The following is a 22,368-nucleotide window of genomic DNA, read 5'->3' on the forward strand; positions in this document are numbered from 1 at the left end:
GTCCTTATTTATTTCTTACACCTTGTATTGAGACTTTAAAATATTAAAACAAACTTGTAAGTAAGAGAGATAAGAAAGAAAAAAGAGTTTACAACTATAATGAGAGAGAAGATAGATCTATACATAACTTGCATAAGATTTTTTTTTTCTTTCATTTGGTTCTATTTTAAATCCAAAATTATCTAGCAATCTTTTGTTTTTTGATTATGGTTTATATTGTGCAAGTATTAGAATTTGATTATAATTATTGGATGAGCTAATGGTAGGGAGAGGAGAACAAAACCCATCTTGTCACAATTTGATGCTTTTGAGTGACTCACATAAAGGCCAATCAATTAAACTTCTTAAAATTTTATATCTAATATAAAACCTTCCCCTAATAAGATAATAGCCCCTCTAATTAAGAATTTTTTAAAATTTCACATTTAATATAAAGCATTTCCCTCAAAGGGGATTTATTTTTAAAATGAGTTTGGAAATAGGACAGAGAAATAGAGTGAATGATCACTGAGTTTTAACACCTTGAAAGATGAAATGAAAGTAACATTTTAGTGGAGTTAAGTTTCAAAGCATGTTATATCATCATAGTAGTCTACAAGGTTATGTCACCATTGTGATGAGTTTTACTATGGTGAAATGTTGAAAACTGTTTAGATCTAGAAAAAGCTTTGTTAGTGACCAATTCACAAATTTATATCTATAATTACATATCACATAACATTAGTTTAAAGATTCTTGTTTACAATTATATATGCACCTGGCACAAGTTTTAAGTTTTGTCTGTGGATTTACAAAGAAAATCAAGGTCATTCCCTAGAAGCTAAAAGATATTGTAGGCCAATCTAGTAGATTGTTTTGTGCCTTTTACTATATGCTAATTGATAATATTACATTTTTCATATAAATAATATTTAAAATATTCTTAGTACATTTTATAAGGAGTTTATAAAATAAGTGAGAGGAAGAAAAAAAAGTAGTAGCTTTTTAAGATGTTAGTGTATAGGTATCCTATTTCTTGTTTTAGTGCCTAATTAGTATATATATATTCACAAACAATAAAAAAGGTAGAGGGTCTTGTCTCAACTAGACCTTGAATCTTTCCTCCCACTACATCAAAATATTTGACAATATATTTTTGATCTCCCAAATTCATTCTCATAGCTACTTACCACATATCATTTATCTTTCATTGTTTTAATTCAAATTTGCTACCAGCAGCTGGCGAATAATAATTTTTTAAATAATTTAAAGATTCTTTAGATTTCAATTTTTATTCATATAACAATAATATTTATATTTCTATCACTAAACAATTACATATATTTATTATTTTATACTAGAGCACCTAAAAAGAAATGTCACAATAAAATGTGTGTTCACTGTTTTACCAATGGTAATTTTTTTTTCTTGTTTAGGTGCTTTAACTCAATCTAGTTGTCTCTTTTTCTTGTTTAGGTGCTTTAAACCATAATTATCTATATTGTAACTAAATTACGGTTCCAATTAAACCCCAAATTGAACAACCCCTTCAATTAATCAAATGTCAAGTACGGGGAACCTAATTTATGTAGGATCAAAGACGTTAACCAATATATATATATATATGAATGTATAGACGCACACACACAAATAACAATACATACACAATGAGGCAAGCTCAGTTTTCTATTAATCAGAATGCTAAAGCAAAACAACCGGTTCTCAGCTTACAAAGCAAAGCACATACATATAGACGTTATTTAGACTAGCAGTGGTTGAGATAAACTAGGAGACTTCCCCACGTTCTAGTCATGCTGTTACACACTCCTACAAACTCGATAACAACCTATTGACTCAGTCCTGTTCCACACAAACAAGCACAATAATTTATTTTAGTACTGAAATAAAACAAAATAAAACATGCAGAGTTTAGATTAAACTCCAACAAACTCCCCCTAATCTAAACTCCATGCAGATACTTCACACCCAGCAGTTCCCGCATTCCTTCAAACTTAGCTCTAGCCAACACCTTAGTGAGTACATCAGCCCTCTGTTGGTTGGTATTGACATGTCTGAGAACCACTTCACCTCTCTGAACACATTCACATATAAAGTGATAACGGATGTCTATATGTTTACTCCTACCATGAAATACAGGATTCTTGGCAAGATCGATCGCAGACTTATTATCAATAAATAAAACAACTGGACCAGCACGTACATCAGTTATTTGTTTCAGCAAATTTAAAAGCCATATACCTTGACATGCCGCTGCAGTTGCAGCCATAAATTCTGATTCACACGAGGATAATGCCACACACTTTTATTTCTGAGACACCCAAGTAATAAGGTTTTCATTCAGGTAGAAAGCCATACCTCCTATGGACCTCTTGTCATCTACATTGCCAACAAAGTCGCTATCAGAGTAGCCTGTTAGCAGGTAGTTCCGTTCACCTCTCGAGTAAACCAAACCATAGTCCAGAGTTCCTTGAACATAACGAAGAATACGTTTCACAGCTGCTAAGTGCAGTGTCGTAGGAGTCTCCATGAATCTACTTACTACTCCAACTGAGTAGGCTATGTCAGGCCTTGTGAAAACAAGGTACCTGAGACCCCCAACTAAGCTTTTAAACGTGGTTGAATTAACCGCCTTGCCATGAACATCCTTGTCCAACTTCTGCAATATGTCCATGGGATATTTTACAGCGTTGCACCCCGTCATTCCAGCCTTCTCAATCATTTTCTTTACATACACAGACTCTTTAATCTCAATATTTCCATCCTTTTACACCACTTCCATTCCTAGATAATATGACAATTTCTCGAGATCATTCATGTCAAAAGCGCTGCTCATCTCCTTCTTAAACTTATGTATATTACCAATATTGGTTCTAGTGATCAAAAGGTCATCGACATATACTGCAACTACCAGAACCTCATCCCCTTCTCGCCTTGTGTACACAGAATGTTCATAGGGACACTTCACAAAACCAAGATCTTCCAGACATTTATTCAAGCGAGCATACCAAGCCCTGGGTGCTTAACGTAGCCCATATAACGCTTTCAGCAGCTTATAAACCTTATATTCCTGACCCTTCTTCACAAAACCCTCAGGCTGGATAACGTATACCTCCTCTTGAAGGTCCCCATTCAAGAATACCGATTTTACATCAAGGTGATGAACCTCCCATGCATTCTTAGCAACAAGAGCAAGTAATAATCGCACGGTTTCCAGCCTAGTCACAGGTGCAAAAACCTCTCATAATCGATTCCTTGTTGTTGCACATAGCCTTTGGCAACAAAACGTGCCTTATGCTTCGTGACATTTCCCTCTCCATCTCGTTTCAACTTGAACACCCACTTAAGTCCAATGGCTTTGTGGCCTTGTGGCAGCTCAGTAAACTCCCAGGTCTTGTTATCTTCAGTAGCTTTAATTTCAGTTTGCATAGCATCTCGTCATACCTGCTCATGAGTAACAGCTTGTTTGAAGTTGCTAGGTTCATCGACTGCTGCCATTAGAAGCTCCTCATCATATAATTCAACCTCTGGTGCTTCGTTGTATATGTCACTTAACAGCCTCATCCTTCTGGGTCCACCATCACTCGATTCTGCATCATTGTTAGCCAAGGAAGAATTAACAGAGCCACCACTTGGAGAGGTACTCGAGTCACTTGAATGAGCACTTGAATGAGTACTCGAGTCACTTGAATGAGCACTTGAATGAGAATTCTCATCACTTGAATTCTCAGCACCAGGAGTTACATCTCCCCCAAAATTTTCATTCGATGTTGGCTGCTCCTGGGCATTACCAGAGATTTCGATGAAATTGAATGCTGTGTGCCCCCTTTCTTGTTGTTCTTCCCAGGGCCAACTTTGGCTTTCGTTGAAGATGACATCTCGACTCACATGAATGGTTCCCTCATTTGGATCGTAGAGACGGTGAGCTTTACTCCCAGGTTCACTGCCCAAGTATATCATTACTCGACTATGGTCATCCAATTTCTTGGTGTGAACTCCTGGCACCTTCATGTGTGCAATACACCTGAAGATTTTGAGATGATGCAACTGTGGTTTGCTCCCTTTCCAGGCTTCATGAGGTGTTTTTCCGGCTACAGCTCGAGTGGGCAGCATATTCAAGCAATAAACCAAGTGTCTCACAGCCTCTCCCCAAAAAATTGCAGGCATATTAATCCCCTTCAAGAAACTTCTTACCATGGCCACGACAGTCCTATTTCTGCGTTCAACGACGCCATTCTGTTGGGGTGAGTAAGGTGATGTGAAATGTCATTGAATACCAGCCTCTTCACAGTATAATTTGAATTCATTAGAACAGAATTCACCACCACGTTCAGTCCTAGTACTTTTATCACTTTATCAGATTCTTTCTCAACCAATTTTCTGAAGGTTTTAAACATCGTGAGTGCCTCGTCCTTAGATTTCAGCAAATAGACCGACATATATCTACTAAAGTCGTCAACCAGCAACAGAAAATACCGATATCCGGCAGAAGTTTGTGGTGTGAATGGGCCACAAATATCTGTATGTATCAGCTCCAAGACAGATTGAGCACAAAAATTTGATTTTGCAGGAAATGAACTCTGAGTTTGTTTAGACATCAAACAGCCATCACACAGTGCCTTGGGGTGAATCAGTTTTGGCAAACCGTGAGCCATTTCTTCATTGGACATCATAATCAAAGCAGGGAAATTTATATGGCCAAGACGAGAATGCCAGAGCCATGTATCTTTCTCAACCTTGGAGATCAAACAAGTATGCTCACTACTTTCAATTCTGATCTTTTACAATCTATTAGCAGTACGTTGCACTTTCATTAACAATTTCTCTTGGTCATCACGAACCCAAAGATACTCTCCTTGTAGCACTACCTTATTTCCCTCTTCGGATAATTGCCCCAGACTTATAATATTATTACGAAGAGAGGGAATATAATATACCTCGTGCAGCTTTCGTGTTTCACCATTTTTGCAGTTCATCGTAATAGACCCTTTGCCTCTGATTGTCACTGTGGAGTTGTCACCAAATCTCACTTGTCCAGTCATTGTCTCATCTAGCGAGCTAAATTTGCTGCGTTGGCCTGTCATGTGGTTTGATGCTCCGTTATCAAGATACCACACATCAGTGTCGACATTGGTTTCTTTGCTCTACTTCAGCACCGGGATAACACCCTTCTCGTTCAGCAATACCATTCCCCTATTCGTCACTTCTCCACATTCATCAAAAGTAAGGCAGGTTCATCTCCCAGGACTTCAGTCTGATTCAAGTTCACCTCCAGTTCAGTTTTCTTAAAACGCTTTGGTTTCTTACACTCGGCTGCATAATGACCGTAGGCTTGACAGTTGAAGCACCTCACATGGCTTTTCTCACGATTCCAATGCTCCCGTGCCTTCATTGATCCCTCTGTGCCTCTGTTAGCAGATCGATTTTTCCACTCCTCCCTGGTGAGCAAAAGTTTGCCCTCCTTTGTTTCCCTCCTTAACCATTCCTCCTCTGTCAGCAATAATTGATCCTTATTTGCACTGCTGTTCGCACCAGCTTGACCCCTCATTCTCTTTTCATGAGTTTTGAGTGACCCTATTGTCTCCTCTACTGTCATCTTCTCAAGATCACCGAATTGTTAAATTGTTGAGGTGATTTGCAGAAACTTGGGTGGGACTGCACGCAACAACTTCTTGACAACATAGCTTTCACTCACTTCTGAGCCTAGTGCACGTATATTTGACACTAATCCATTGATTTTCAGGTAAAAATCGTCAATCTTATCCGTCTCCTTCATGACTAAGGCTTCAAACTCTGCCTGTAATGTCTGAACTTTGGCCGTCTTGGCCCGATCAACTGCTTGACATATGGTCTTTATTGCCTCCCACGCCTCTTTCGACATCTTCTTTTCTGCCAGGGACAACAATACATCCTCGGGAATCCCTTGATAGATCATAGCCAGTGCAATCTTATCCATTTTTTCTTCAGTTACACCTTTTGGATCGCTGGGCTCAACAGCCTTCCACACTCCGTGGGCTTGCATCTACACTCTCATTTTCATGGAACAGGCTGTGTAGTTCTCCCGTGTAAGTGTTGGATAACTCAGGCCTATTGATCCTCCCTTAACCTTGTTCTCCTCCATTGTTGTTGTTTTCGACATTCACGTACCCAGTGTTGCAGGCTCTGATACCACAATGTAGGATCAAAGACGTTAACCAATATATATATATGAATGTATAGACGCACACACACAAATGACAATACACACACAATGAGGCAAGCTCAGTTTTGTATTTATCAGAATGCTAAAGCAAAATAACCAGTTCTCAGCTTACAAAGCAAAGCACATACATAAAGACGTTTTTAGACTAGCAGTGGTTGAGATAAACTAGGAGACCTCCCCACGTTCTAGTCATGCTGTTACACACTCCTACAAACTCGATAACAACCTATTGACTCAGTCCTGTTCCACACAAACAAGGACAACAATTTATTTTACTACTGAAATAAAACAAAATAAAACATGCAGAGTTTAGATTAAACTCCAACAATTTATGGGCCGACTTGGTTTAGTTTATTGTTGATTTGGTTTCTATTATATATCATTTTATGAGTTGTATGTTGTAAGCTCTTATTTTCTCTAGTTATATTTTGGTTCCGCTACTGATGAGAATCAACGATAACCATTGGGTTTTGTTCATTTGATTCGCAAGTTCATCCACCTCATTTGGTCGCAGTTCTCCCAATGGATGGGTTCTCACTTTATGGTCATCAACTCGATGCCAAGGAGGTAATCTTTCTCTACTTGGGTTATATTAAATTGTTCATTTTGTTTATTTGAAAAGAGTTGTGTTTGGTTGTGTCTGCTTTGGTTGGGTGGTGTTTTGGTTTATTGCTTTGGTGTTGTAGTTTGTGATATGAGGGGAGGGGAAATTTGTCAGGGGTTGTCCGCCTATATGATGCTTTAGTTAATCAGGTCTGTAGGTATGTGGGGGGGGGTAATTTTCTGCTAGCTCTTATTTTTAAAGGTTAGTTTGGTGTGTGAACTGGAGTCGTGATGTTAATCAGTGCATTTTGATGCAAAATATCTTGTCATGTCTTGTTAGAGTGTATTTGAGGGGTGGTTTTTCTCTCGGTGTGAAGGAGGCGGGGATAGAAGTTGGTTTTATGTTGGGGTGTTACATGGTTAATCAGGGGAGGGTGACTTTGGTATGTCAAAAATAGATTAGTGAACCTATACTGTTGCTATTGAAATGTGATTACTCTTCTTCAGTTTCTTTGTTACCCCATATACGCTCTTGGAAAATGACATTTCTACATGAAAATTTCAATTATATTTTATTAACTTAACCTTAAGTATATATATATGGTTACAATGTCTGAACTTGCAGAGAGTTTTGATTGTACTAAATAAATAGGGATAGAGAATTGACGTAGCAAAATTTCAGTCCTCAGCGAGATATTTTATAAATCTTTTTTCCTTTTGTGACCTTATATATACTTTTTCTCTAGAAGTGGCTTCCAAGTATGATTGTGTGCATTGATATATCATTAGTTTATCAGATTATAGATGGTTGATACGATTTTACACTGCCCATGTACTGTAAAAGCCTTCCACCAAACTTACAAGCTGCTTTAGAATGAGCTTCTCACAAAATGGACTACCATATAATAAAATAGTATATTGAACTACATTTTGAATCTAAATCCATTATTATTATATATTCCTTCTGCTTACTTAATGGTGCACTGTAATACTTTTATCAATGCTTTGTATTATCTTTGTCCTGGTGTTAAGGCGTGGTATGGTTTTAGTAGATTTTCAAAGGGGTTCAGGGGAGGTTTTGCTGGTGCTTTGGTGGAGGTGTGTAATATTTCTTTTAATACCATCATAAATAATATTTTAAGACTGTTGAACATAAGTTATGTTTCTTGGAAGGTTCTAATCAAGCCAGACATGTTCCCATAATTTTGTATGTATAAATGGCCACTTTCAAAGTTTTCTCTGTTCTCATGCATTAGAGTTTGGAAGCATTTGCGCTATGTCCCTTCTAGATTATCATATTTTTTACAGTTAAATGAGTTAGTGAACTCCCTGAATTATCATATTGAATGCAGGTCTGGGATGCAACAAATCCTTGAGGTGCTGAAGTATTTCTATGAATGATTTTGGGGGATAAGTCTGCCTCTGTCACTTCCTCATCAAGAGCAGCAGAGGTTAGTACTAGAAAATTATATCATGCATTCCTATCTGTATTTGATTCCCATCTTATATGTAAATTATATCATCAAGGGATACAAGGTGTAAAATCTTATGATGAATCTTTATCTACCTGTTAGAAAGCAGAGTAAAATGATCAAGAAAAGAATATTGTACTTAAATAATTTGAGGACCTAACTCAGAAGTGGTACATGAATGGCTTATAGCCTACTCGGAAGAAAATCTTTTATATTATAATTAGATCAGTGTGACAAGGGATTTTTCTGTTAGATATAAAGTTCATGCTTGATTGATAGTAAAATATTAGAAAGGCTGAGCTATATACGTTTCATCTATATCTTATTAAAATTTTCATTTGAACATTTTTCTATCAGAGGGAATGAATACTTGCGATCAGTGCAAGGGAGATTTCAAATATTTGATGTTAATATATATAAGGATATCACCACATGTAAAAAAGGTAATAACATCGATTTTAGAATAAATAACCGATGTTCTGCTACAGGAAAACAAAGCTTTTCATATTACTAATAATCGCATCAGCATCATTTAGTCAATGAAATGTTGAATGTAGCTCTAGGTTGAACTTGTGCCTGTAAGAGAAAAGAGGATTGTACCTTAAGTTGGTTTTGAGATTTTTGTGCAACTCCGCCAGTTTTATATGGCATCATTTTCTTCATTTGTTTGTTTCCATCTTCCTAGATTTATAAGTTTCACACTTGATAACCTGTGTATTTGAATAATATTGTTCACTCCCTGTGTTATTGTTTGATTCATTTCAGCATTGACTAGTGCTCTTGAGAAGGCAGATAATGATGAGACTTGCAAACAAGAGTTGACGAAAGTTTCAGAAAGGCTTGGAATTTGTTTTGTTGATCGGAAGCATGGTAGAGAAAATTGGAGCTGATATGACAAGAAGACTAGCCCGCATGAAAGGGGCTGACTTCATTACTAGCAATATGGTTGATTTTAAACATTTAGATTAGTTGTACTTATCACCGAAATAGTTTGTTTATAATAATAGGAGTATTTGAGATAAGTTGTACACATTTAGAATTTGTTGATCTTGAATTCAATTGGGTAATAATATATATGTATTGGTTGAGTTTTGATAATCAAGTTTTTTTTTCAGTATTGTGGTTAATGTATTGTGTAATATTCGATGTTAATATAGGGATATCAGCACATGTAAAAAGGGAAATAACATCAATTCTAGAATAAACAACCGTTGTCTATTTTTGAAATTAACATTGGTTATATTAAAGAAAATGAGGTTAAAATAGGATTTTGACAACGGTTACAAATATATAACTGATGTCTAACCTGATATTTGACATAAGAAGTTTTCCAAAACCATTGTGAAAGTCTGTCATAGACATAGGGTAAAAACCAATGTCTATGAAAAAATATATTTAACATCAGTCGCGAAGATATCATACATTTTTTTACACAGACATCGGTTTTTAACCTATGTCTAAGGCATTTTTTGTAGTAGTGATACTGTCTGACGAGCACCGGATGACTTCACCTCCAACTCCTACAAGTTCTACGTGAACAGGAATGCTCTTCAGTAAAGAAACCATATGAAGAAGGAAATGATCTTATTATTGATAACAGCAGAATGATGATGTCTTCTAAAGAGACTGCTCTGGGATCTATGTTGATTAATAATGTGTGTGCTGATTAAAAGATCCAAACTTTTTCTACTTAGTACTTCTGGTGTATTTTATTAGGCTGGTTATAGGCATGCGGCATGCATGTAATTGATAATATTGCCCATATTTATGTTTTTGCCGGTCTGTTCTACTATAGATAAAACACAGTCTATAGTACATATATTTCTTTGTAATAATTTTGTGTTGGATTAATATTATGAATTAAATAATGCACCAAATAAAGTTCATGATCTTGAGAATTGTCTTTCATATAAGTTGGTATAAAAGTACTAGGTTCGGATCTTTTTTATTAGTTACATACTTTTGTACTTGTATAGTATACACATTAGCAATAGGTTGAGACAAAAGTAAGTGGTTTATTTGTTGGGATTGAAATTTAATAAAATCTATTGTACTTCAAAGAAATGTATGAGCAAAAAGAAGACTTCTGACTCAATAGTTGCAATTCGACTATATTATACATGAGGTGGGGGGATCAAGTGGAGGCATCAACCCCTTCTTCAACAATAAAATGTTGTTAGAGGGGCAACCGATACCCGTGGCTTTAGTGGGTTTTCCTTCTAATAGGCTTCTAATTTCACCACATAATTTTGATGGGTGTTCTTATTCTAACTTCTCTAATTTGAGATAGTTTGTTTGATTTAAAAGTTGGTTAGTGGCATTTGTGCCGAAATATTGAGCTAGATCTTGTAAATTCGTTCTTGTAAAGTGGAAGCGAGGGTAGCACCCTCATATCATTATAAAAAGACGGTCATTTACTACCAATAAATCGGTTGGAAATGGCTGAGAATGGGAGGAAATGCCTAAGTGGGAAATGTCATTGGTGGAAAATGAAGATGACCACAGTCAATGTGGGACTCACGTGTTGATGTGTACAGCCACATGATACAGACCTACAATCCAACATAGAGTCCAACGTAGAGTGGGAGGCATCCAAGTTAGATGCCCCGTGAACGGTGGGAACAATCGACGTCACATGGTATGTCGGGTTTTTGATCATGCTTGAAATTATTTCCTACCACACATTTCGTAACGTCGGTTAGGAATGTGGTAATAATTGGCTAGAAAATTGTGGGGACTCTGGGGTTTTTGAAAGGTAAGCACCATAGATAATGGGTATAGATAGAAATTCTGGATATTTTGTTTTAATTCTGTATTCTATGCATTACTACGAGCAATACAAATATATTAAATAAAATATTTATATTAAAAAAATGACCAGAATCAAAAGCAACCCACCCACAACTTCCAAACTTCACAAAAAATAAACATATTATTCTAAAGTTTAGATGAAAATCAAAAAAATCACTAAAATGTCAAGTACAAAAGGTTTTTTAAGCATTTACTTCATTAATGCAAACGTAACTAATCTCCACCAACATCATCATCCTTGTCAGAGCCCTCACATACTGAAGTGAGGTGATCCTTGTTCTAAGACACAAGTCTTAGGCGTACCAACAAGGAGTTAGTCGTCCTTGTTTCATTAGAAAAAGGAAAGACCCAAGATTTAAGACCTAAGATCCAAGTCCAATGAAGAAGTAGAAGCATTTAGGTAACAAAAGGGATTGTAAGTGCTTGAGGAGGTGACTATGTTGTTTCGTTCTCAGATAATTTTGTAATAAAGTTTAACTATTTTATTTTGAGGAGGCTACATGTGTGTAACGCTCTAAGATAAATAGATTGTGGTTAGTTGTAAAGGCTTCTCCGCCAACTATAAATCAGTATCTTTATAGTAGAGAATATCTTGAGTCGAGGGAGGAGCTCGGGCAGTGGACTACAGGTAAGTGGACTCCAATTACTCAGTTAGCCACCGCCAACCATCATTTTATCGAATGTGTCTACTATCTTGTGTTTCGTAACTTTACATTCTACATTTTATTAGTTACTCAAATATCAGAAGTTAAACGTACACACGAGAAAGGAAATTTTGAAAAAGCCAAGCTCTAAATTTTAAAAAGGTAATAAGCTATCCAACCCCCTTCTAGCTTATTAAATTCTTACACTGGGACCTATCACATTGATTTAAATGGTCTTAGAACGCATAAGAACGTGGATGCATTAGAGGTAATTAGGTAGAAATTATTAGATGTCATAATAAAGTGGGGTTGCGGTCATAAAGTATGTTGTTATAACATCCAAACCCATAACTGAATGCGTACCAGACCCAACAACCCACCAAAGATTAGTCTGAAAAATCTAACGATTTGGTATACATTAGATGTTGAGTTGTATCTACAAAAACCCCAAATCATCTTATTATTATGCATGTGGGATGCTACAGTTAGTGAGGTATTTGGGAAAAAATCTATAGAGTGAAAAAGATGAAGAAAATCAAATGTAAACATGAACTCATTTGGTACATAAATTTGTAGTGTTGACATTCCTTGTACAAGAGCATGAAATTAAAGTCTTATGAACCACAATAATTGTGATGTCACTTCTTAACTCTAGCTATGTTCTTTTAGTTCCTCATACTCCAATTATTTCAATGATTTTGAATCAAACTTAAAACCCAAAAAGGCTTTGAAATCATTGTACATGTTCAAATATATTATTCAATAAAATAATATTGATAGCAATCAACTCCAAAAAATATTTTAGCTCCTTCCATCATTATGATCATTTTTATCAAATTACTTTTTTATAATTTAAAATAGCACAAAAACATAGACACACAGGCGCATATATATATATATATATCCTTGGTAAATTTTTTAAAAACATATGGGTCAAAAAAATTTAGAGCCCAGTCGTTAGCTCTCCCTCTCATTCCTTGAGGACTTGTAGTGACGGTCATGCCCAATTGTCATTAACAAGCCTAATTCTCATGACACCGGTTTTGGGCCTGGACCTTTTATGTTTTTGTGGATTCCTTTCTTACTATATAGTTTAGTTGTAAAGATAAAACATTCATATTATTTTTGTATGTTAACTCAAGCCCTCCAAAATATACACAATTTTTTGAATCACTACTTTTGAGAAAAAAATTGAAAATCTTGATGAACGTGCTGATGGGCACAAATGGACCATGTTTTTATTATGGAATAAAGTGTAACTATTCTATAACTCATAGACCTATACTCATTTCAATAATTATTTCTAGAAGTAGTTTTCTTTTGTTACCAAAACTTGATTCACCATCTCTATTTGATATGTACTACATTGAATATATTTGAAGGTAAAAGAATGGTGGTCTAAAGATGCTAATTATACCTCATTCAAAAACTTATTCTTAGATCTGGGTATCTCTCGCTGAAAGTTGGATTAATTTAAGTTTTAAGTTTGGTACTTAAAATTTATACAAAATTTTATAAAATAATTTAAATCATTATCAAATTTGAACTATTGGGATCTCACCATTTATAAAATAATTAAGAAGACATATTACATTGGAATTTATGAATTTTTCTTTATCAATATCATGACGATAACCAACTTTATTCAATCGCATATTTTGTTGGTAATTAAAATAACTAAAATGGTTGTAGATTGTGATATAGTTTGATGGAGGACATGGTAATGACACAAAATGTTTTAATGGAGTAGTATAAAAAATATTGATGCAAAGGTTGAGAGCTTTTTTTCATAATATGTAAAAAATGTGATTAATTTGATACTATGTAAATATAGTGTAATATTCTAATGCGACTACCCATCTACTTTTCATAATTATTATATTATACGTACCTAGGACCTATAATTTAAAACTTCTACTAAAAAATACCATTTTAAGTTACTAATTCTATTAAAATCTCATTGAGTCAAAGGTGATAAAAATCACATAGTGTAGTTTAATATAAAATATTTTGGTATCCTTTGGAACAGACAAAGTATTGTGGAGGCCGGTACTCCGGTGAATGAAAATTTATGCAATGCCTGTTGATCGAGGTGGAAGACTGAATGAACACTCGTCAATTATGCTCCTATACATGGACTTGTCTAGAGCAAACAAAATTCACTTTCAACCACAAAAAAGTGGTATACGTTGAAGAAGATACGAAGAGTGAATTCATTATTCCCCTCGATAAGAGTCCTTTTACACTCTTTAATAGTTAGAAATTACTATAAATTGATTTAAATTTTGGGGTGACTCTTTTGATACTTTAGGAAATTTTACACATCAAATATAAATTATATTACTCATTGTTAGGCTGCTAGCAAGTCATAACTCCATAATTGTAGGATGTGTTTGTTTCTGGCTGAGCTCAGATTTAACATTGGGCACATAAAAAATACCTCATATTTTGACCTCGTACTAATGGAGTTAATTCGATGACCTATACACCGAATTATTTTCTATTATCTACATGATTTTATACTTGGGTTGAGAGCACCCAACACTGATATCCTCAAACACTGATCATCATCAACTACTAATAAGTTCCTGAACTTGCTATTGAACTTATATATTTATATATGCAAAAGTTCTACTTAGTACTTTTAAATAAAGCACTAAATAGAGTACTATATGTTCTTCTATATAAATTTATGTATGTGTATATATGTATATAGAGTCTTACTCCAATACAAAATAAATTAAAATACAAACTATAAACTACACCTCCCATACACAACTACACATAATTCCGTCCATTTTTAATTGAATTTTTCCCGTCAATCAGTGAACTCTTTTTAAAATCTAACTTCACTATATTTTTCTACATCATCCAACAATCAGTATGAATACCATATTTGATATGTTTTGACGATAAATCACTAATTATGTCTACGAGAATCCCTAAAAGTACTGGTTCTGGAATTAGTACTGATTTGAGTTTACTAATTCGGGTAAGTTTAAATACTGATTTGTCATTAAAATATAGCAAATATGCTATGCAAATCGATGAGTATGAGATGAATAAAAATACGGTGAAATTACTTTTTATAAAAAGTTAACCAACTAACGGAAAAAGTAAAATTAAAAACGAAGGGGAAATGATTAAACATGTGGGTCTCATTGGTTTGTAGTTTGTATTCTAATATTGGTTTGTATTTGAGCACTTTCCTATGTATATATATATATAATTTAGTATCAATTAAAATGTTAAATATAACGTTTTAAAAGTTGTGTTTATTTTAAAAATGTTCATGAGTTGATATGTATTAAGTTACTTATCAGTTTAATTTTTGTAATAAGCAACATGGTTAGATAAACAAAGAATTGGCTCTAAATTAATATACTGAACTTTATGTGGGGGTGGAATTTAGTAATGGAATATAGTCCCTTGTTGCATAGAATACATTATAAGAAAAAAGGCTAAATTTGACCGGAAAAAATGGTCGAATTTAGGAGTTTGGTCGTATTTTACTAAATTTGATTGGTAAACTACGACTGGATATTTAGGACCACTTAAATTCAACTGAAGAAATTTGACCAAGGGTAGTCAAATTTAATTATTCACCTAAAATTTGAAAATCCCTCCCAAATAAATAAATATTTTAAAAAATTTTAAAGATCCTTCCTAAACAATTAAATCTTTCAAAAAAATTTAAAAAAAACCGTAAAAATATTTAATTCAACCGTATGCAATCTAAAATTAATTTCAAGTATTTTTGGTTGCAACATAAATCCAACTGAATTTGATTAATTTTCAACTAACACCAGATTTTAAAAAGCAAGAGAATTCTGCTCAATTTCATTTTATAATTTCAACATAACCAAACTAGAACATCTTGGAACATATATTTCAACAACCACAATTCTACACAATATTATCTGCAACTAATACAACACAAATGTATAAAGAGACAATGTCAACAAACAGATTTAATGGCTGAAAAGATCCGATAATTACTATTATAATGTACTAAAACCATCTCTTTTTTCCTGCTAGGCATTGCATCAAACATCTTGTATGCGCTAACAGTGCCGGTAAAATTTACATCCTTGATATTGCTACTACTGTCACAACTACAAACATCAGACAAAGACAGGTCTAACCAAAGTTTCATATCAAAATAAATTTATTTAATTTTCCATTTTAACAGTACTAATAAGTGTTTAATCCTGAATTGGTGTGTCGATTTTTTTATAAATATTTTTCACTGATCCAACCGTATGGATGCCACACACACACACACATATATATATATATATATATATATATATATATATATTAGTGATATATTCAAATTTTAGATTAAAATAATTTTATTTGTTTAGTCATTTTAAAAGTTAAGCATCGCTTTGACTAGTACAACTATCTAGCATAAATTTTAAGTTTAAAACAAATAAAGAAATTTGAAAATTCTTATAACGCATAATTTTTTTTAAGAACTAATTTTTTTTAGTTGGATAACTTTTATTCTCTCCAATATTCATAATTTCAAAATATTCACTAACATTTAAATAAACTTTTTCATTAAAAATTAAAATTCAGAAAAATCCTAAATGCAACTAAATTCCATTGAAATATAACTTCAAAAAAGGGCGGGAAATTTCCCTCACCTTTTGTTTTGAATATTTTAAAAGTATGTGTAAATTTCCCACCATTTTTAAATATAAAATTTTACTGAAATCGGTTGAATTTAGGAGTGAGAAATAAATTACTTGGCGTGATAATTCACCTCATTTTTTATTGGGGGTAGATTGGACCAAAAACAATTGGTCTAATTTAGTAGCTATATTCGACCGGTTTAATTTATACCATTTTAATTTCAACCATTTTCGGTTATAATTGGTTTTAAATACGACTGTTTAAATACGACCATTTGAATTCGAGCGAGGCCGTGTCCAAAGGATTCGACCTTCTGCGGTTGAATTTGACCCCGGTCGAATTTAAATCAGTTGTATTTACCCTTATTTTCTTGAAGTGATAGTTCTTGTCAGATTATAACTAATTTTTAACTAAATATTAATGATTTCAAAACAAAATATTATATTGGGAAACGAATGAGATATGTATAAAAAATAGTTCTTATCAAGAAGATATATTAGTTAATATCTGTGTTCAATATTACATTCTATTTTTTAAGTTAGAAGAATGTAATAAGATGGAGAATTACATCTAGATTACATAAAGGTTTTTGAGTCTAACTACTATTATTATAACATTTGTTTTAGTGATCTTATTACTTATTAAACCTTTTTTTAGATTGGATAATTAATAAAAATAATCCGTATTTTTATGGAGAATTTCAATCTATAAATGAGAATGTTGCAAACCTATTAAGGACGAAAAAAGTCCACAAGGAGTTTACATATCATGATGCAATATATGGGATCTTTGTCTTATTTTATTTTAATATTGTAATAAATATTCCATTCAGTACAAGCATGGTCATTATCACCATCACCTTCGCTCCAAAAAAACAAGATTAGATTAGAAATTCAGGTGTTGCGGATATCGAGAATGCATTATTGCTAGTTAATTCACTAGATGTAGTGGTGTTCAATTAGCATTGGAGACCAGATTATGATATTGAAAAGGTGATATGGTCGATGATAATTATGGTATCAGTGTTGATACAAAGAATAAGATGTATTTTTCTCTTCAATTATCTGTACATAATTGGACTAGCGGATACATACCATTATTTCATCATTGGATTATAATTGTAAGGATGATATTTAACGGTTGTCTCCGATTTATTAGTCAATTTGGGAATATAAAGCATCTAAATTTTTTTAGGTTTGTCTCGAGCAAATTTTTTATTTTAACTATTGTATTAGTATTTATCAGTTGTGCAATTATGTATTTTAATCAGGCACTATTTTTATCGTGCACTAAGCCAAGAGTGTTCATGGAAACAACCTCCCTTCACTTTCGAATAGGGCGGTCTTGGTCTAAGCCGTATATTGGAATTTTTTGACATATCACTTATCTGAAATCTTATACTAGTGTCACTTTCATATTTATTATTGTGTTTCTTGTATTATTTTATTAAAATTGTGAGAATATTTAGAAAAAAAATAATTTTTTCTTACGAATTGATAAGTTAAGGTCTTCATATGCATCAGTCTCTGCATAAGGTGGAGATACCTGTTATAGTTGGTCGGTTGCGATTAATAGTATTGAATGTCAAAAGTTGGAGTCAACTTAAAAACAAATTTAAATTCAACAATTTGACATTTATCCCCTAAAATTGAAAAACAAATCCTCTAAAATTTGCTTGTATATCAAACGAAATTCTCTAATGATCACACTCCAATATATATCCATTTATTTGGAATTAGATCTAAAGGCTAAGAAATTTCATAAATTAATTAATGAAAATTACATATATTTTTATAGTTGATATTCGAGGGTAGTCTTGCGACTCCCATGATTTGAGTAAATAATCAGTAAGATATGATATACTTTTATAATCTCCTAATGAAGGAATGGAATCACTCTATTAAACACACTTATTTTCAAGATAATATAATACTTTTTGTTTATATTCAATCTGATTTTCTATTCCTTAAGTTAAAAGAATATAATAAGATGGAGAATTCACATCTAGATTACATAGAGTTTTTTTAGTTAAACTACTTTTCTTTTAACATCTATTTTTGTCTTCTTATTATTAAGATTAAACTTTTTTATTGGGGAATTAGTAAAAGCAATCAATAGTTCTACGGAAAATTTGGATCTATAAATGAGAATATTTCAAACCTATTAAAAAGAAAAAAGTCCACAAGGTGATTGAATATCATGATGCAACACAAGAATTTAATATATATAGGATGTTTTTCTTTTTTAATTTTAATGTTGTAATGAAGATTTCAGTAGTCATAAGAAAGGTTATCATCACCACCACCACTGCTCCAAAAAAATAGGATGAGATTCGAATTGACGGTGTTACAGATATCGAGAATACGTCATCACTTATTCATCACTTATTAATCCGGTGGATGTAGTCATTTCCAACAGGAATTGGCAACTGGATTATGATATTGAATAGGTGAGCTGGTCGATGATGATTGTGGTTTAGTGTCGATACAAAGAATAAGATGGATTTTTCTCTTCAATTGTCGGTATAGATCGGACTAGCGGACACCCACCATTATTTCACCGTTGGACTGGAATTGTAAGGATGATCTTCAACGTTTATCTCAGATTTATTAGTCAGAGTATAAAATATCTATTTTTTTTAGGTTTATTTTGTGCACATTTCTTATTTTTATTATTATATTTGTATTCATTAATTCTGCAATTATGTACTTTTATCGCACACCATTTTTGTGGTATACTAAGCAGGGGTATTCACGGAAACAACCTCTCTGCTATTTGAAGTAGAGGTATGGTCCATACACTACTCTAAGTGGTTTACATATTGTGTATAATTTGTTTTGTTTATTATTTTTTCCCAAAATTATTAACTAATATATAATTGTTTCCTTTGAATTTTACCAATTATTCTTATAAATGATTTATTTAAGTGTTATAGTTTTTGTATTCGCGTTATCTTAACAGGTATAAGTTTCCTTGGATAAATTTTAACTTCTCCGAAAAGAGCAAAACTGTTGTAGCCATTAACCGCAATATTATAGAAGGTTCGACCTCCCTCTTATAATTAATGATTACTAGTTTCTTTGGCATGTATCATTTTTGGCCTCCATTCACGCTCAAAATGATGTGTATGTTCGTGAATGTAGATTCATATGGTCTTAGAACTCATGAGGATGTGGATGCATTACACGTAATTAGGTGGAAACTGTTAGATATCATATTAAAGTAAGGTTGTGGTCATTAAACCCGTAAGTGAGGTATTAAGAAGATAATATAATGATTTAAAAATTTGAAGAATATTTATGTATTTATAGTTATTTATTTTTTTATACTTATTTATATATACCCTTGGTAATTTTTTTTAAAAAAATGGGCCAAAAAAATTTAAGGCCCAGGTGGTAACCCAGCCCGCATGTCCTCGACGACCTGACCTGACGGCCATGACCAATTATGGGTTTCGGGCCCAGACCCTTTATGGGCTATGATTTACCTCAGATATGCATATCCTATGACTGAATTCATTTCTTAATATATAGTTTAGTTGTAAGAAGAAAAAAATTATCCTTTTCTTATGTTAACTCAAGCCAACCAAAATAAACATAATTTTTGATTCACTACTTGTGACATAATTCTCTATAGAAGAACTCATTGGTAGAAAAGGACCATGTTTTCATTGTGAAGTAAAGCCTAAGTGTTCTAAAAATTGTATACCTTATACTCATTTCAAATAAGTATTTTTCGAAGTAGCTTTTCTTTTGTTATTAGAACTTGATTCACCACCTCTATTTGATATCTCATTCAATAACTTTTTCTTAGATCTTTGTATCTCTCATCAGAAGTCGGCTTAAATTAAGTTTTAAGTATAGTCCTAAAAATCTATACAAAATCTTATTTGGAAACTTTTAATGTATATGATAAATTTTTGATAAGAAATATCTTGAAAAAATATTGAAGTGGTAATGGGAGCTAAATCATAATTGACCATGCATCCATTTTAGAGTAAGGGGTTAACAAAGAGATTTATGATATCGCGTAGCCCAATAGTAATTAAAATCATAAGAATTAGAATATATGCGTACGTGGAGAGCATGAAATAATACAACAATTATCAAATTTGAACTATTTTGATCTCACAATCTATAAAAGAATTATGAAGACATATTACATAGGCCTTTATTAATTGTTTTAAATATCATGATGATGACCAACTTTATTTAATTGTTTGTTCCGTTTGTAATGGAAAAAAACTAAATTTTGGGCTAAAAAATGGTTGTAGATTGTGATATAGTTTGATGCACGACATGGAAATGATATGAATTGTTTTAATTGAGTAATATTAAAAATATTTATGAAAAGTTTAAGAACTTGTTTGTTTGATGATATGTAAAAGATGTGATATATTTGATGGTATATAAATATAGTGCAATATTATAATAAAATTTGAACCATTGGGATCTAACCATCCATAAAATAATTAAGATAGCATATTACATAGGCTTTTATGAATTGTTTTTAATAATCTCATGACTATGACCAAATTTCTTGTTTTTTTGATAATGTAAAAACACATTTTTGGGTTAATAAGGTTCTAGATTGTGATATAATTTGATGCAGGACATGGTAATGATTCCAAAAAATGTACTAATATTAAAAATATTTATGCAAAGTTTGAAAACTTATTTGTGTCATGATATGTAAAAGATATGATATATTTGATAATATGTAAATATAGTGTAATATTGTAATTCTAATACCTGCCTACTTTTTATTTTAATTATACTATATAAACCTTGGACCTATAATTTATGACCTCCATGAGCAAATACCATATTAAGTTTTTAATTCTCCTTAGACCTCGTAGTATTAAAGTTGAGTGGAATTACATAGTATACTCAAATATAAAATATTTTGGTATCCTTTGAAATATACACAATATTGTTGAGCTCTGGACCCCTACTGAACCAAAATTTATGCAACCCATGTGGTTTGTGGTGGAAGACTAAAAGAACTCTTGTCAATTATGTTCCCATGCATGGACTTGGTCAGAGCAAACAAAATTCACTTTTTAATGAGAAAAAAACTTTGTCTCTAGAAAAAGATAAGAAGAGTGAGTTCATTATTCCCCTTGGTAAGAATTCTTTTACACTATTTAATACTTAAAATTTACTATAAATTGATTAATTTTGTGGTTACTTTTTGATACATTAGGAAAATTTAAAATTTAAAATATAAAATATTACTTATTGTTGGGGCGCTAGCAAGTCATAACTCCACAATAGTATAATATGTCTCTTTTGGGCCGAGTCAGCATCAATTTAATGTTGGGCACATCCAAAAATACATCATATATTGACCTCATATTAATGGAGTTAATTGACTGCTCTATATCCTAGATAATTCCTTATTATCTACATGATGTTATATTTGGTTGACATCACCCAAAATTGATCATCATCCATCATCATCAACTATAAATAAGTTGCTGAACTTGTTATTGGACATATATATGTGCAAAAGTTCTATATAGTACTTTTAATTAAAGTACTATATGTTCATCTATATATATATATACACAGTTTGATATTAATTTGAAAGTTAGATATAACCTTTTAAAAGTTTGATTATTTTAAAAATGTTCATTAGTTGATTTTTTATGAAGTAATTTATCAACTAACGTTTTGTAATAAGTAACATTGTTAGATAAATAAAAAGTTGGCTCTAAATAAATATACTCAAATCTAAGTGGGGTGGGATTTAGTGAAGGAATATTGCCATCAAAGAAATATTAATTTCGGTGAGATCACCAATAATTCTTAATTAAATATAAACAGTTCGAAAACTATGTGATGCATGTCCCACTAATTTGACAAAATTTATACAAGTAATTAAATTGTGGAAGCTATTTTAATGCATTTTTCCTTTGACAAATTCTTCAACATTGAATTTGGTGCAAGAAAGACCTTTAAAATATTTTTTCAAGGCACTTTAATGTATGACTTGGCATCTTTCAAATAAAATTTCATTTACATTTCAATTTATAAAAATGTCAAATCTATGTTTC

The 22,368-nt window shown here is 32.5% G+C and overlaps 1 protein-coding gene across 1 annotated transcript; it reads right to left on the reverse strand.

Moving 5' to 3' along the window:
- Positions 1-2,764: 2,764 nt before the first annotated feature.
- On the reverse strand, positions 2,765-3,426 carry LOC141714007 (putative mitochondrial protein AtMg00820). Its single transcript, XM_074517556.1, has 2 exons — positions 3,236-3,426; positions 2,765-2,930 (listed from the first exon to the last, which is right to left on the reverse strand). The coding sequence occupies exons 1-2, from the start codon at positions 3,424-3,426 to the stop codon at positions 2,765-2,767; spliced, it is 357 nt and encodes a 118-aa protein (XP_074373657.1).
- Positions 3,427-22,368: the final 18,942 nt, after the last annotated feature.

Source organism: Apium graveolens, chromosome 3 (genome assembly GCF_009905375.1).
Source record: "Apium graveolens cultivar Ventura chromosome 3, ASM990537v1, whole genome shotgun sequence".
NCBI classification, from domain to species: domain Eukaryota; kingdom Viridiplantae; phylum Streptophyta; class Magnoliopsida; order Apiales; family Apiaceae; genus Apium; species Apium graveolens.

Bases quoted from the DNA above. Each gene is read 5' to 3' on its own strand.
- LOC141714007 (XM_074517556.1), bottom strand. From the start codon at position 3,426: ATGCAAACTGAAATTAAAGCTACTGAAGATAACAAGACCTGGGAGTTT. The intron at 2,931-3,235 runs GTTTTTGCACCT...TGTGTACACAAG, and splicing joins CAAGGAATCGATTATGAGAG to GCGAGAAGGGGATGAGGTTC.